Below are 18040 nucleotides of genomic sequence, written 5' to 3' on the forward strand. Positions count from 1 at the left end.
ATGGGCTGCTTCACATTCGTCAAATTGATGATGGTCTTGTTCAACTTGCTTATCTTTGTGAGTATGTTTTCGCTTTGATTGCATGCTCATGTATGAGGAGGAGGGCTTGGGGGGGGGGTTCATTGATTATGCTGAATCTCAACATGAAAAGTCATGTGATAAGTAGAAACAAAAAAACAATCAATAGCTTTCGACACAATGCGTAGAAAATCATTTTCATGCTGCCCTTCAATGAAAACAGACGGTACATAAACATTTCAGATCACTGAGCCAGAAGGCCTAAATGATGCTCCTTTCTCCACAGTGTAGCAATTTTCATCTCATTAATTTCAAAGGCTCAAATGTTGCCACCTTCATCTCCGGCTTAATGTTGATAACTAATGTGCATTGTGAAATGGAGAGAAACTTTGGCAAGGGTAAGCTGAATCCCGCCCGCCGAGTCGGCCCCACCTGGGCTCCCACTGTCACAGATGAAGCTCCCAGCGCAAGTCATCATTTTCCCCACATGTCCCATTTCTGCCTGAGTTACGCTGCTCGATGGATCTGGTGTGGCAGCTCTAAAAGTCACAGCAGCACACTGATTACGATGTCTCTCTGAAAATGTTAGCCAGCAGAGCAGAATGATAAAGCGATTCTCTTCCGCTCATGAGGACGACGTCTTGATGCGAGTGCTCAAACGCTCTCAGTTGCATTTTAAGTACGGCGTTGTAATTTTACCATCTCAAAGTCAAAATCTGCATTCAGAGAATTTATCTTTTGAGGAAATAGAAGTCACCAAATCACATTTGTAGTGAAGTGAAGCCGTGATACTATGAAGATGGAAATATTTCTTCAAAGTGCACCGTCTCAAGGATTTTTGATTTAACAATTTCTGGTAGTATCAAATTTACTTTTTTTGTATTACCCTTACTGAAACTTAAAATACGATTCGAGAAAAAATGAACCAAGAGAGAAAACATCAAACCAAACAAGTTAAGCCAGGGCCCAATGATTGGTCGACCAATGAAGGTTAGTATAGTGTTGCAGTCAGAACATTGACTCCAGCAAGTGAGGCCAAGTAGTCCCTTTATAATGTGTGATTTTGGGCTGTCAAAGACAATAGTTGACAATCGTGATAGAAACAATGTTGAAATATTTGGTTGTCATTATAAAGAAGTAGTAGATGTCACTGGGAGACATGACCAAAATGTCCTTTGGTGACCAAACCTGGTCACCAAAAGCCTGTGAGTCCGACTGAATGAATGAATCAGAATATGACATGAAATGATGAAAATGACAGTGATGAGCTTGAACTTGAACTTGTCGGATTATTATTTTACAAACTATAAGTGCCTTCTGAGAGGGCCGCCACAACTGCAATATAAATGGCAGCGAAGAAGACTGGAGTTAATCAAAGTGTTTGTCCTCATTGAAACCTTGAAAAATAAGGCAGAAAAAGGAGTCCTGAAGCATGCAGATGTTATCTGAAGAAGTTTTGGAAGCTGTGCTCTTTTGAAACATGTCACTATCATCAAGAACCGAATGCCAGTACCCTGATTCTCAATTCCATTTGTGAATTATATTTGAAATATTGACAATAAACATAGCTAAAAAAAAACAGACTGGACAGTAACAGCAAAAAGCCTTTGATTTCAGCTCCAAGTGTACTCATTTCACACATCTCTCCTCTGCCGATCTGAATGCATTGGAAATTAGAAGTGTCTCCATGTATGCTTTGTGTGTTCAGACCTATGGTCAAGCGTAGGAACGTAATCAGATTGTCTGCTCCTGGTAATATGACCCATGAAAATGGGTATTTAAACTCAACTGACGTCTTTCTCATTCCAGCCCTTTCAAAAAAGAACCAATTCCATTTAAAATGGGGTGGGCCAGGCCCGTTCTCTTTTCTGCTCCCTCTGTATCTTTCTATCTCTCCATTCACCTCCCCCTGGAGGCCATGGCCTCCTATTCTGCAGCCTGTTATTCATTCCCTCTTCTCTAACCCTAATAGGTTTTATTTCCCATCTCCATAGATACGACACTGCTTCTTCTCCCCCCTTACTCTTTCAAAAACCTGATTTACTTCCAGTCCTTATGCCATGTGGGTGTTCAACTGACAGGGCATCCACCTGCATGTGGCACACCATCAAAGGGATTAGGCATCTTTAAAAAAAAAAAAAAAAGAAGACGTTGTGCCAGCTATAATTATACCTGGTGAGGGATGATGGTGGCACACAAGGAGTTAGAGGGGGAATATGCTTGTCGTATTACATTTAGCCAACGGTGCACTGATGGCACTGAACAGGTTCAAGAGACGAGGAGAGAAAACCCAGAGTGAAAGGTGGGGCGAGGCAGAGAGAATGAAGGAGAGTAAAAAATAGATAGAAAGAGCGGGGCCAAGATAGGGAGACAAAGAAAAGAAGGGGGGGGAGATGATCCCCCACGTGGGCGATGTCAGCATCTGACAGGAGATGTGGAGTGTCGGGGCCTGAGGGGGATGCGGAGGGGAAGCGGCGGGGGGCCCCCTGACTGCAACGAGTCTGATGGAGCCTGACAGACAATATCAGGTTTCAAACATGGTTTCGGCAGAGGACGAGGGAAGAAGGAGAAATCACTCACAGTGCGAGGAGTTCAGGGTGAAATACACAGAGGAGATGGAGGAGATGGATAAAAAGGGTGGAGGAGAAGGTCAGAGGTGGAGAGATGAGGAGGGACAGGCAGGCGGAGAGAGATAATGAGTGGGATCAGGTGATTTCCGGACCGTAATATGAAACATGTGACATAGTTTTGATCGTGTTTGTCATGAGCTGGTTTCACAGGTTTGGAGACAATAGTTTCTATAAATGCACTACAGTGTCCCCTAACAAAATGACTGCCCGCTTGCCTTTTTTGAAATTAAAGTCAAAGATTATTAAGCAAGTTTAATGACGGTAAATTCTCTGTAGAGTTTGTATTCACACTATTCCTCCTTTTTAAATATTTTATAATATTTAAGTAAGACTGTTTTATCTGCTCCCATTTTAATTTGCTTTTAATACAAGCTTAAAATGTCCCCATCTCAAACCGTTTTCTTGATAAACTTTAAGATAATGTGTAGATCATTTACGCAGCACTAATTCAATCAATAATATAAGTTGAAACGTAACTCTCTCTGCACAATTGTTTTTCATTAAAAGACATCCAGTGGCTCATAGGGCGCAATCATTCGCTTTCTCTGAGGGTTTTAAAACAAAAATCTGGCTGTTGGACAATCGGATGGTTTTCTGTCATAATTCAGTTTGGCAGTCTATAAGTTTGAGCACTTCCATGATTCAACATCCCACATGCTTGTTGTAAAAAGGGGAAGTAAGGCGAAGACAGTGAGCGTCACCCTCCCCTTCCAACCCTTGACTGTCCGAGCTATAATCCTGTAGGCCACTTCTGCACACCCCAAGGCTGGCTTTATCCAGCAGCACAAGATGATCGTTAAATGGATTCCCGTCCATTATGCCATGTGTGACATGAGTGGGGCAATAAAGGCAGTCATGGAAAAGGGCAGTCATTTTGTTCAGAAAGGGAAAAAAGAGGCCAATTTGAAGCTCCGGCCTCGATACACAAAGGGAGGCCTGAGGCAGTCACCTCTGTCTCACAAAAGGAATCTTTCTCTGAGAATGGAGTGAACGATATTAAGGTGTCACTGAGAGGTAACAGTGAGAGAGGGTAAGTGATGTAAGATGGCCTCTCATTTCCAAAATCCTATTACCCCCTCAAGAGCTGTTGAACCCACCCAACAATTGATGTTCAACTCAGCATTGTTAAGTGTGTATTACATCCTCTGGAAAGCTAACTGCTTAGTGTCCAACTTTCATAAATGACAGGGATTTTGTGTGTACATTGCATTACTATTTTTTGTTTGCATGAATGTATTTTGAAGATGTTTTCTCGGATCCTCTTGCAGCTGTGTGGCCTGACCCTGCTGGCCATGGGGATCTGGGTGAGCGTGGACGGGGGCTCCTTCCTCCGGCTGTTGGGGCCGTTCTCAGGCCAGGGCATGCAGTTCGTCAACGTGGGCTTTTTCTGCATCGTCATCGGAGCCGTGCTGTTGCTGCTGGGCTTCCTGGGCTGTTGTGGGGCCCGCAAGGAGAGCAAGTGTCTGCTGCTCACGGTAGGTGTAAAAGACACGGTTTATGAAGTGAGTTGAAGGCGTAGCAGAGGTAAGGTTGTGTTGCACAGTATAGTTCTAGAAACTCTGACAGAAAGAGAATCATGCTTTCCTCCAATAGCCTTCGTGTAACATTCCAGCTGTCGTCTCATTGGTCGCACAGAGGTCACAACAAACACGGTCAAAGTTGAAACAGTTTGAAAATTGAGTGAAGCAGACATGTAAAATATATGCATCCATCAAAGCCCAAGGAGCTGCTGCTGCTATGAAGCTCAGTGTCTTCGCTGATTTCAACAGGAAAACAGCATTTGACTCATCCTGCGTGCCCACTGTAGACAAAGTGAATTCTAATGCAGTTTCCTACATTATAGCAAGGTCTGCAGAAATTGTTTTAAATTGTGAAAAATAAATTGACTAAAACATGTATATCTCATTGCTACACGGTGGTGTAGTGGTTAGCACTGTCACCTCACAGCAAGAGGGGCCCGGGTTCAATTCCCGGACCAGACAACCTTCTGTGTGGAGTTTGCATGTTCTCCCCATGTCAGCGTGGGTTCTCTCCGGGTTCTCCGGCTTCCTCCCACGGTCCAAAGGTTATTCGATGACTCTAAATTGCCCGAGTGTGAGTGGTTGTTTGTCTATATATGTCAGCCCTGTGATAGGCTGGTGACCTGTCCAGGGTGTACCCTGCCCTTCGCCCATTGACAGCTGAGATCGGCTCTAGCATCCCTGCGACCCTTAACTGGATAAGCGGTTACGGAGAATGAATGAATGTATATCTCATACAAAGGGAAAGTGTATATATGTATATTGTATACTGTATATAATAGATATAGAGTGTGCGTAGCTTCAGTTTGAGCTGTCACACAGACAAACTCCATGCAACAATAGTGCTGACAGTTAACTGATGACGATACATTTAAAATGTGCTAAATCCAGCTTGAGACTGACCAATCCACTTGTCCATATTTCTTAACCACAAATCAAATGACAATTGAGATAATTCTCTGCAGTGACAAATCCGCAGAGAATTATAAACACACATTTCTTGTCCGGTTCAGTCTCAGATAAACAAACTGTACACTACCTGCCCAGCAGCAAACAGTAGACAGACACCATTAGGGACTAGCTGCTGAACATAGTGGAACATATAGCAGCTATTCAGCCAGATATGTCTCTCTGGAGTTGGTGGAGACCAAACCAGAGCTAAAAGAGACATTACATTCATCAGGTGGACACAATCACCACTCCACTGGGCTGACAATGGCGTGACAACGTCAGTGAGACATTACGGTCATCTCTTTGTGAATAGTGTCCCATTGCCCTAAAAAGTTGTTCAACCGCCGAAATTGTGATGTAAAACACCACAAATGATAACTTATAGGTTCATAATGTGCTTTTACATCCAGTAGCTCCTCATTCAGTATCCCACCCATCCATGCATCTGCATCTGGCTCATCAACAGCTCAGATTATAGCCAAGTCCGCCCCTCCTGCCTCATTCAAACCTGCAACACCGCCAGCCCCCGAACAGCGGTGTACATTATTACGCTCATTAGCAACAGGGCTAACTACCTCTTAGTCCACTGCAGTGAGTCTAATGAGGAGCACAGGCAGCACGTTTTACCCCTGTAGAGCCCCCCATCATGTCCACATCGCCCATCGAGTTGAATGATGACGGTGCAGACGATCCTTAGACTGACAGCGCAGGACCCAGCGAATATCTGGCTCATGCGAGAAACAGCTGTAATGGTGTGAATAACTGCATTGGATGAGCCGAAAGAGGAAATCACTCAGGCTATGTGTCTCCTTATTGTCCCTCTGTGTAATCAGCCGAGCTTTATCAACAGTCTGTGATTGTTATGTACAACAATAGCTGTTTAACAGGACCCTGGATATTCAGATGTGTTGTTGGTACAAACCTGAAAATTAGCTTTTTTTTCCAGGCTTGGTGTTTAAATTATTAATTTATTAATTCAGCATTTTATGTTTCCAAATTTAGTTTTTCGAAAAAAGCGCCATACTCTTAGGGTCGAATTAATTATTCAATCTTCATCAGAGCAAATGATGACAAAAGGTAATCCCACAGTTTATGACATTATTCAGAGCACATCCGTTACTTCTCATGCAAATATAAATACAGATCATTTCAGCTCTAGACTTGGTTTTGGAAAGCTGCGAGACAAAAGCATGACTTGTATTATTTTTATATAATTAAATACAGAAAAAAAAACTTTCTTGTCGTCTCCTCTTCTTCCTTCCCTGCAGTTCTTCTCCATCATCCTCATCATATTCATCGCTGAAGTGGCAGCTGGAGTCGTGGCTCTGGCCTACTCTTCATTTGTAAGTCTCCCCCTCTTCACCTCTCCCCCTTCATTCACTGCCTCATCACATCCCCCCCACCCCTACTATCACTCCTCTCTCTCTTCCTCTTCACTCCCCTTTCCTTTGTCTCTTAATTCGTCTCGTCCCTCTCGGCCTTTTCTCTTTCACCCTCTCACCTCCTCGTCCCACTCTCTGGATTTTATCTCCATGTAAATTCTCCATCATAGCCGCAGCCATCATTGAATTACTGGCTTTATGTCCGCCTCACTACATTCGGCTACTTAATGACTCCGGGATAGCCCGGGGCCGTGTGCGCCGTCGCTAACTTTGAGCGATTTATTACTCTGGAATATTGAAGCTAAAGCATTTTATATGCAAAACAGCCTATTTACATATGTGTTCCCCTCTCTCTATTTCTCCCTCCCTCTCTCTCTTCTTCTCACACTCACGCACACGCACACGCACACACACACACACACACACACACACACACACACACACACACACACACACACACACACACACGCTCTCTTTACATTAAGTGCCACATATAATAATTACAGGGGTTTCAAATGGGCTATGTAAAGGGAGGTTAGCGAAGATTGGGATCCTAATAAAGCAAATAGAGTCGATTTCTTTTTTTTTTTATCCAATCAGAGGATGTATCTGAATCCCCAGGAGCAAAAGAGGTAATCTAAACAACATCCATCTGCAGGTAGGAGCTGATGAACGGAGAGTGGACTCTGCACTGCCTGGGAATTTAACTTGTTTGTGCTGGTATAGTTGGTAGATAAGCAGCAGCACACTGCAAGGAATCTTAGTTGTATGTATTTTGAAAGATACTGAGACGGACAAGCATTGTCTTCCTGTGGACAGGGGAACTCGGAGAGTCTTCCAAATGTGTCATTGAGTTAAGAGGAATTCATTTTCAACCTAAAATAAAGTCTTTAAAGTCTTGTATTTTTTAAAACATGCAAGAAAGATTTTTTTCTGCAAGTTTTTCAATAGTATTATCTTTATTCAAGTATACAAAATATCCTAGAAAAAAATTGATTTTGTGCTGTGCATGTCATTTGGCTCAGTGCAGGACACTTTGAGGAAGCAGGGGAGTCTGTGGGAGCTAAGTTAGTGGCAAATACCAACTTGAAAATACTAAGAATGAAAAGCATAAAACGAGTTGTTGAATTTTTTGATAAAATTATGTGAAGTGGAGGATTTCTGTTTCGCAGTGAATAGGCCGGCCTTTAACTTTTCCTTCTCTCTTTCTTTCATGTTTACCCTCTCTCTCTCAGCTATACTGTCCAACCCTGGTGTGTCTGCTCTCACACAAAGAAGCTAAGAGAGTGTGTGCTCTTCAGTGTGTGATTGTGTGTGCATGCGTCCTTGGAGGCTGTGCTTGAAGTACTGCTGCTGCTGAGCTAGTTTTGTTGAAATAACTCTAACCCATCTCTAGCTTGTCATTTAAAAAAACTGAGCAAACTGAGCTAGGAGAGCATTGCAAAAGGATTCTGGTGAGAAGTCAGCAATCCAGCACACACAGAGAGAGAGAGAGAAAGAGAGAGAGAGACAAAGCTCAGTGAAATGCAAGACATAACTCAAGATTTGTCTTCCTTAGGGAGATCACGGATAAGGTTTAGACTCAATTTAACGCGCCGTTTGTTAGCTTTAGCATCATCTGTTCATTACAGACACAAAGGACATCGTCAGGTCCAGCGCGGATATGAGTATGTGAGAGCAGCTGTCCATCTCCTGCCTTTGATAAGACACAGTAAACACAATAGCATCAGAATAATGAAAATGGGCAATACACACCTAATATGCATATATATGGTCGCCTGTGTCAATAAGTAAGAGACAAAGGCATAGGCAATGAAAGGGGAGGATGAATAAAGCACTGATCTATTCAGCCCTACTTATCTGCGGCATAAATCTGCCTTTTGGCCAGCGGGCCCCTGCAGCTAATCTAACCGAAGAGCCAATAACCTTCAGGTGGTCAGAATAACTGAGATTTAATAAGCAATTCCAGCAGGCATTATGAGAGGCCGTCAGTGGTCATGGTTGTTCTTTCTCCGCCAAGTGATTCGGAAGTGACCTGGGAGGAGATTTATTACCGGGGCGATATGGACTTCACACTGGATGAGGGAAGTAGATGTGATGTGGCATTTAATGAATCACGACGACGACCATGGACAGTAAAGGAATGTTCTCTCAAAACGTAATCCAATACTGATTGGTGTTTGCTTTAATAAGTCGTCAGCAGGAGGAAAGATTAGCCCGAGTAAGTGATGTGAGATGATTAACTCCAATTACTTCTGCTTTAATGCTGCACCAATCAATACGGAATAAATGACGGGAAGGGGTCGTTCATGACAAACCAATGCTGTAGTTTCCCTCAGTTCTACGGAGAAAATTTGCATTGGGATCATTTGCTATTTTCATACACAATAACATAACCTTGTCTTTGTTTGGATTAGTCACAACTTTTATATTGTGCAGGAGGTGGAACATCTTTTTTACAGATGTTTAGTGTTTAGGGATTCTGGAAAGTCCTTTAGAACAGCAGTAAATGTCTTTTTTTTTAAAGTGATGCTCAGCTCTGTGACTTGGAAGATAGTAGATGCAGAGCATAAACTGAGGCTTTGTCGACAGCAGATGAAGCACAAACAGGTGTATTCCAATTATTAATTTCTGTCACCCTCATTTGCATCTTTCTTTATTTATAAATTTCAACTTTTTATTTTAAAACACTTTATAGTCATACAAACAGGTGGAAGGAAATGCAGCTTATGACTGGTGGCACGAAGCATTGCCTTTCCTCTTAGCAAAGCCACGCTCAGCTGAATGTAATAAGAATTACATTTATTGCTTTTGCACTTTAGAACAATAACCAATTAGCAGCCGACGAGTCAATGAAGTAAAAGATATCAATAAGTATTTCAGAAGCTGCAACAAACTGTAAAGCAACAAGAGATCAATAACACACAAGGCTGAAGTTTTTTATCGTGTGTGTGTAGAAGTAGTTCCCTCTACTGTATTGATAAATGTGTTATCGCCTCCCTCCTCACTGTGCCGTGGGTTACAGTGGGCTTTGTCTCGCCTGTCCACCGTGAGTGTGTGTGTGTGTGTGTGTGTGTGTGTGTGTGTGTGTGTGTGTGTGTGTGTGTGTGTGTGTGTGTGTGTGTGTGTGTGTGTGTGTGCTTGTAGGGGCCCATATCAGTGTGTAAGCATGCAAGTGTGTATGTGTGTTTAACGGGATGTGGTGAGGCGCGGGGCAGAGTGACAGTGATGAATTAGCTGGCTGGTAATAACCCTCTCTGATCTCAGCCGCTCTCGCAGCTTCTTGGGGGGCATTTTTAATTGTGGAATGTATCCCAGCATCCCCTCGGGCATCTCGTACGCCTGTCCCCCCCTCACTGTACACACACACACACTCACATACAGAAGCAGGAAAAAAGAAAAAGCACTTTGAGACACAAACCTGATAGACACTCGGTTGCACTTGGCCACATGCACATACAGTAAAGCACACACTCACCCTCCTCATCAAATGGGTCTTTGTGTGACTCTACGCGACAGGATTATTAATCAAAATGGGAAGAAAAAGAACAGACTGAGGAAGGGAGGAGGGGAAGGCGTGAAAGAAAGCTAACCTGTGTGTTTGTGAAGGAATTCTTTCCTAACAAAAGACTCTCCTCCTGCCTGAAACATACCCTTCCTTTTTTTTTGCACTTTGGATAAACACAAATAGCAGACAAAATGTGTCCTGGCCAAAGCCATCAGGAGCATCAATATATATGTAAATGGCTCCCAATTCGCCACCATAAAAAAGGAGAAGAATGGAGAATAATGCCAGGTCATTTTTTGATTTATTTTCATTTTTTTTCAGGTGCCAGGCCGGGGCTGTTTATTTCCCAAGTGCTTTGTGTGAGAGATTTATTTAATTTCTGATGAATAGGTGACTCCCAGAGAATTACCTTTCCTGCCCGTGAAATCAGCTGCAGTATTTTATTTTCAGGGGCTTCCATAGTGTGGTATGCGTGTACTCGAGTGTGTGTATGTGTGTGACACTGTTGGACTTAGTAAAAGCTCTGCAGTGAAGAGATGTGCTTTTATATCCATCTACAGGACCTTATTTGCATATATAGGCCTCTCTGAAAAATACTGGATCCTACAAGAGACAGTGTGTTTGTGCTGATAGTGTGTTTTTGATACAGCTGAATCTAACAAGTATTCTGATAATTGATTAATCTGTAGATTGTGACTTTGATTCATTGATTATTAATCAGATGAAAAGAAAAATGTTATTATTTCCAAGGTTTACAAAAAAAGGTATTCCCCGCCCTGTTGTTCAATGCACTTTTAAAAATAAAATAAAAATAAAAGGACATTGGCTGTAGCCATGTATTGAAATAAAAGGGAAAGTTAAGCAATTTGACTTCAGTAGATTTGATCAGATATTGCTAAAGTTTCGGTTTCTAAAGTCAGAGTTGGAATGTTCCGAAATACATTTACTCAAGCACTGCACATATACATATACAATACAATATTGAGGTATTAGTACTCGAGTATTCGCATTTTATCACTTTGTCACTTTTTACTTATTTCTAATATTGTACCTTTTACTCCACTACATTTATTTGACAGCTTTAGTAATAGTAATGTTGAAAATTCCAATTAATACACATTTAAATCAACTAATAAATGTTGATATAACATTATAGATTAAGCTACCCAGCAGTATATGAAATAAGTAAAATGAGTAACTACAAAAAGTCTCTCTGAGGTAATTTCAGCTAATAAGCGTTAGCTAAATCTGCTGTCTCTGGCAGATTTGTGTCCGCTTGGACAGACAAACAGACAATTCAAGGTTAATTTAAAAACAATCATAGCATCCATTAATACCTTCTGTCTCTTTTCTATTCATCAATGTAGCCATTGTTATGAAGTATTAGCTTTCACAAGGACCAGGCCTAGGAAGTTGGCTACATTGGTCCATCATAAACTGGAGAGAAAACAAATGGAGGATATTCCTGTACGATACATATTTCTTTTAAATTAGAAACTCTAATCATACATTTGCCTCTGCACTGTTCTCTGCTCATTAGTCTCTGCCTCCACCATTTTCCAAAGGAGACAGTGTGATTTCCTATAATTCACTACATGAGCTACACAAAGCGCGGTAGTGGTTTGTTATATTGCCCCCACCTTAGGAGATGTATCCACAGCGCTTGACGAGCATCATAACATATACCCAACTAGTCGATGAAAGTCGTTGCCATCTATTTTTATTATCAATTCAAATCTATTCAATCCATTAGTTGTTGCAGTCCTAACTTTGGAAAAGTGTATTTTTTTATTTTATTAAGTATTTTGTATTGGGAGAACATTTTGGAAAAATTAGGGACTTTTTAAGTGTTGACTTTTGAGGACATTTTAGAAATCGAGGAAATGTTTGCAAAGTAAGAATATTTTTGGGAAACAAGGACATTTTTGAAAAGTGGGGAGGGAAACGTTTGATCAATGAGGACATATTTGGTAATAGATTAATCTCTTGAAAGTGTGGATATTTTTGAAAATGAGGATATCCGGAAAAATGTTTTTGAGACTTCAGAAAGCGGAAATTTTTGTCAGGCTAGGGAGAACACCTCGGAAAATCTCTGATGAGAGAATGAAGACTGTAGACTTGGTTTTGGTGCTATAGTTAGAGTTGGGTTTAGGTTAAGGTCAGAGGCGCAGACAAAACAGAATGTCAATAAGTCAATATGTCTTTCAATGTTTTTCTCAGGCAGAGGGGATCCTTAAAGCATGGGCGACCCCTGCTTTACAGAAAGATTACGGCAGGGATCCTGTGGTCACTAAGATCTGGAACACTACCATGACGGAGGTACAGTATCTGTTGTGTACCTTTTTTGCATGCTAGCTTGTAACTTTTGCATATGTATGCATACTTACTTTCCCTGCTGATCATTTCCCAAATCACACAATCACGTTTAAAATTAAGTTTCCTTTTCTTTCAATGAAAATCAGCTTTCTGAATCTTGAATTCAATTTTTGTCAGTTAATACACAATTAATATATTTCTTTGTTTTGTACCATCAGGAATATACCCAATAAGTTGGCCAACAGAAACTGCTAAGTTTAAAGAAACTTGTGGCCTTCAGTGAACTAACAAAACATCATTAACAAGCAACCCGTTTCTAAATCGCAGTGCAACAATTTCTGAAATTAAACAAAAGCAATAACAGAATTGTTAACTGTGTGTAACATTGGTCTGTTTTTGTCTATTCGTTTTACTTTACCTAACATGCACACAATAGTCTCAGTCAAGGTATCTCCGGGACCAACTTCTATTTCTAAGTCACTCACTTAAAAAATAAACTTTCATTCTTACTGTGTGACAGCTTTACAATGGCTCAGTTTTCATTGGCAATGTAAAACATTCCAGCAATGTCTGACCTTGACACACAAAAAAAACATTCTTACCTTTATCGAGTGAAGCAGAAATTTTGGCTTTATTTGCTATTGTCAGGTGTATGGAATTTAGTTGTTAACACTAAAAGCGTCTAAAAGTGACATTTGTTTGCTTTCAATGGTTGAACACTTTTTGAATGCCCTACCCGTAAATGCAACACAGTACATAAAGATTTGTTCTGAATACAAACACACACCAAAACAAAGCAACAGCTGAACTGACAACTTCCTCTCACACAGCAGCACGGCTCTCACTAAACTTTAACAAAGTTTACTTAAACGGTTGCACAACGGAGAGGGGTAATGCTTATGGATAAAAGGAATAATTTATCCACAAAGCATTCTCGTCAAGTGTTTTTTTGCTATGTTTTCGTCTTTCTTCCAGGTGGAGTGCTGCGGCTTCACCAACTACACAGACTTTCTCGGCTCTAAGTTTGAAAAGGAGAACGGAGGCAGCCTGCCGCCCAGCTGCTGCTGGACCAGCAGCGCCCCCTGCAGCCCTTACAAGGCAGAGCGCAGCGCTGTGCAGGTAAGATTGAAAACAGCACTACTGATAGATGATGTGAACAGTCGCAAGTTGTGAGCATGGAATGTTCCAACGCTAACTTCCATTCCACACATGGAGGCGGCATCAACACTGCATTTGCATTGACTACTTTGTATTGTATATACATAAAAACGGTCAAAACTTAACTGTGACCAGGGAAATTTTATTTTATCAGTCAGTCCTGGGTATACATGAACAATTCCTTTCTCATAGAGGTACATGTACAGGCAACATTGATGGTAGGGAAGTCACAATACCAGAAATGTAGTCGATACCAATGCCAGTTGGTTTCCAAGATTCACGATACCGTATTCAATATAACAGTAAAATTACACAAACAAAACAAATCGTCAATATACATCGATAGTAAGTTTACTGCGTTCTTTCAGTTGTTTAACGCGTCAGCACTCACTTCGTCACTTGCTAAGGGATAGTTATACATACAAAATCACCTTTAGTCTCAAAGACGATCCTTGCTACCTTGGTACCGTTTTTCAGAATTTTGGCATCGACTTGGTACCGAAGCATCAGTTATATGACACCCCTTATTGATGGTTGTGACAACGTCGACAATAATTATCTTATAACTTATCTCAATTTAAGTTGGTCAAGGTTAGACAGGCTGTCTACTACAGCGACCTCCCAAGGAACTCTAAGACCCAAATTTTTCCAGAACAAAATGAGAAAACATGTTTGAGTTCACCGAATGGCACGTGGGAGACTCAAAAATGTCTTGTGTTTACTAACATTCTGATGTTATAGTATATGCTACATTTATGAGAACCACGTTGTACCACTTATTGTCTGGCCACGTCAGAAATTAGAAGTGTTTATACTTGACAGAACAGCCACACTCAAGAGAGGGAGATGCAAAAGGCTAATCCGTCCAATAGTTACTGAGATATTTCAGTCATTGCCATCATTTCAACCCACCGCTAGCATGCCTAAAAATCCTGAAATAGTTCGTTTTTGGACTGAGGTCAGATAAAATAAAAAAAATACAATGACATTATTTTTGAGTTTGAAAACTGGTGATTTAATTAAACATGATAATATGGCCAATTAATTAAACTGAAAAAACATTTGATTCATTAACTGACAGTTAGAATGAGCTTCTGTATTTTAGTTGCAGCCATCCCTGATTGCCTTACTATGAAAACGTGTGTTATATTGCAATATGAGTGAATCACTTGTTTTTTTGCCCATTTGTGCCTTCATTTGTTATCTGTTGTGTGTATTGTGACAATTTGTTAAGAATGTTTTCTATTTCCACAAACATTTTGCTCAGGGCTGTTTCAAACATGTCTTGGAGACCCTCAAAGAGCATGCCAACATCGCGGGAGGCATCGCAGCAGGAATTGGAGTCTTAGAGGTAAAATAACACAAAAGGAAAAGCTGAACTTTCTAAAGTGTGAGTCAGTGCTTTGATAGGCTACATATTAAAGAGTTTGAAAATCCCCAATCAACAAACTCCAACTGCAAGGCTAGTGTCTTGGTTAAAATCAGTGGTGGTAATACTGCATCTTTTTTATAAGGGGGGATTAGAACCCCAGCCATCTTGGAATGGAGGCAGCTTTTCTGAGTATGAGTCTCATTAGCCAATCACACCATGTGATCTGGATGGAAAAAGTACAAAAAGTACAAAATGTGTATGATATACAATATGTGTACAGAGCCTTTTGATAATGATAATACATGGGTGAAGGGATAACACTATGGTACAATGCCTATAAAAAGTATTCACCCCCCCCCCCCCCTTGGATGTTTTCCCCTTTTGTTGCTTTTATACATGAAATCATGGTCAATATAATTTGGCTTTTTTGACAAGAATTTGCAAAAAAAGCTTCTTTCATGTCAAAGTGAAAACAGATTTTTACAAACTAATGTCAATTAATTAAAGATATATAGTGTAAAATAAGTGTTTGCATAAATATTCACCCCCTTTAAATTCAATTCAATTCAATTCAGTTTATTTTGTATAGCCCAGAATCACAAATTACAAATTTGCCTCAGAGGGCTTTACAATCTGTGCACATGCGACATCCTCTGTCCTTCCCTCACATCGGCACAGGAAAAACTCCCCTAAAAAACCCATTTAACAGGGAGAAAAAAGGAAGAAACCTATGGGAGAACGACAGAGGAGGGATCCTTCTCCCAGGATGGACAGAATGCAATAGATGTCATGTGTACAGAATGAGCAGCATAACAGTTCTTAGATACAACACATTCAATGTATATGACATAAATGATTCATATAATAAGACTACTTATAATAACAGCAGCAATTATTACAGTAGAATTATAGCCATGAAAATAGGGATAGTAATGTGACTAATAATAATAATCGAAGTAGCAGTGGGTGTCAGTCGGCTCACAGCAGGAGGCACGACTACGGTCCAGGTACCACAACGATTCATGGAAACCTGCAGAACGAGAAAGCAAAAGGGCTTCAGGGTGGAAGTAAAGCTAAAATGCTTAATGGTACAGGTAATAGTAATAGTAATGTGACTAGTAATAATAATAATGATGGTAGCAGTCGGTGTCAGCAGGGCCGTAGCAGGATGCACGTCCACGGTCCAGGTACAGCCACGATTTATAGAAGCCTGCGAAGCGAGAAAGCACAAAGACTCCAGGGTACAAGCAAGTCAATAAGCGTAATAGTACAGGCAATAATAATAGTAATGTGACTAATAATGATAGTGGTAGTAGTAGTGGGTGTCAGCAGGGCCTCAGTAGGTGGCACGATGACAGTCCAAATATAACCCAGATTCCTGGGAACCTGCGAGGCGAGAAAGCACAAGAACTCCGGGGAAGAAGCAAAATCAGTAATGTGCATAAATAGGAGATTAATACATAAAGAAGGAGGGAGAGAAGAGGAGAGAGGAGCTCAGCGTATCCTAGGTAGTCCCCCGGCTGTCTAGGCATATAGCAGCATATCTAGGGGCTGGACCAAGGCGAACCTGAACCAGCCCTAACTATAAGCACTATCAAAAAGGAAGGTCTTAAGCCTGCTCTTGAAAGTGGTGAGTGTGTCTGCCCCCCGGACTGAAACTGGAACCTGGTTCCACAGAAGAGGAGCCTGATAACTGAAGGCTCTGGCTCCCATCCTACTTTTATATACTCTAGGAACCACAAGTAACCCTGCATTGATTGAGCGCAGCTCTCTAGTTGGGTAATATGGAACTATAAGTTCCTTAAGATAAGACGGTGCCTGACCAGTTAGAGCTTTGTAGGTAAGTAAAATAATTTTAAATTCTATTCTTGATTTAACAGGGAGCCAGTGCAGAGAAGCTAATACTGGAGTAATATGATCTCTTTTCTTAGTTTTTGTTAGAACACGTAAAGTGACCTAATTCAACAGAGGTCCAGCTAGTTGATGCCAGCAGTGTCACAATTAGTGAAATAGAGATCACCTGAGTGCAGTTGATGTGTGTTAAGTGATTGTAGTATAAAAACACCTGTGTCTAGGAGGTCAAGTCTCTGGTTCATCAGTATTCCTGCTACAATTGCAACATGAAGACAAAAGAACATTCCAAGCAATTTAGAGAAAAGATCATTGAAAAGTATAAGTCAGGAGATGGCTACAAAAAGATTTCCAACTCACTGGACATCCCACAGAGTTCAGTTAAATCCATCATTAAGAAATGGAAGGAGTATGGCACTTGTTTAAATCTGCCTAGAGCTGGCCGTTCTCACAAACTGATTGACCAGGCAAGAAGAAGACTGGTGAGGGAGGCCACCAAGACACCTACGACCACTCTGAAGGAGTTAAAAGCTTCAGTGGCTCAGATGGGAGAGACTGTACATACAACATCTGTTGCCTGGGTTCTTCACCAGTCCAAGCTGTATGGGAGAGTGGCAAAGAGAAAGCCACTGTTGAAAAAAGCTCATATGAAATCTCGCCTGGAATTCGCCCAAAGGCATGTGGGAGACTCCAAGGTCAATTGGAAGGTTCTTTGGTCTGATGAGACAAAAATTGAGCTTTTTGGCCATCAGACTAGACGCTATGTTTGGCGAACACCAAACACTGCACATCACCACAAACACACCATCATGGCAGCATCATGCTCTGGGGATGCTTCTCAGCAGCAGGCCCTGGAAGGCTTGTAAAGGTAGAGGGGAACATGAATGCAGAAAAATATCGCCAAATCCTGGAGGATAATCTGACTCAGTCTGCAAGAGAACTACCACTTGGGAGAAGATTTATTTTCCAGCAAGACAACGACCCCAAGCATACAGCAAAAGCTACACAGAAATGGTTCAAAGACAACAAGGCGAATGTTCTGGAGTGGCCAAGTCAACGCCAAGATCTCAATCCAATCGAGAATTTGTGGCTGGACTTGAAAAGAGCTGTTCACGCCCGATCCCCGAGCAACCTGACAGAGCTTGAGCTGTTTTGCAAGGAAGAATGGAGAAAAATTGCAGTGTCCAGATGTGCCAGCCTGATTGAGACATATCCGCACAGACTCAGTGCTGTGATTGCAGCCAAAGGTGCATCTACTAAATACTGACCTGAAGGGGGTGAATATTTATGCAGACACTTATTTTACACTATATATTTTTAATTAATTGACATTA

General features: G+C 41.3%; 2 protein-coding genes across 2 annotated transcripts in view; one reads left to right on the forward strand and one right to left on the reverse strand.

Annotated features, from left to right (window-relative positions):
- Window positions 1–18040, forward strand: part of LOC129094590 (tetraspanin-1) — an 18404-nt gene continuing 364 nt past the window's right edge. The window contains exons 1-6 of the mRNA XM_054602829.1: window positions 1–57; window positions 3917–4123; window positions 6388–6462; window positions 12230–12328; window positions 13301–13444; window positions 14751–14834. Coding sequence (XP_054458804.1) covers window positions 1–57; window positions 3917–4123; window positions 6388–6462; window positions 12230–12328; window positions 13301–13444; window positions 14751–14834 — 666 coding nt within the window. The remainder of the gene's footprint in view (window positions 58–3916; window positions 4124–6387; window positions 6463–12229; window positions 12329–13300; window positions 13445–14750; window positions 14835–18040) is intronic.
- The window catches only part of pomgnt1 (protein O-linked mannose N-acetylglucosaminyltransferase 1 (beta 1,2-)), a 23779-nt gene continuing 21523 nt past the window's right edge, over window positions 15785–18040 (reverse strand). Inside the window, exon 22 of the mRNA XM_054602828.1 lies at window positions 15785–15885. Coding sequence (XP_054458803.1) covers window positions 15876–15885 — 10 coding nt within the window. The 3' untranslated portion in view covers window positions 15785–15875. The remainder of the gene's footprint in view (window positions 15886–18040) is intronic.

This window comes from Anoplopoma fimbria, chromosome 8, assembly GCF_027596085.1.
Source record: "Anoplopoma fimbria isolate UVic2021 breed Golden Eagle Sablefish chromosome 8, Afim_UVic_2022, whole genome shotgun sequence".
Classification (NCBI taxonomy): Eukaryota; Metazoa; Chordata; class Actinopteri; order Perciformes; family Anoplopomatidae; genus Anoplopoma; species Anoplopoma fimbria.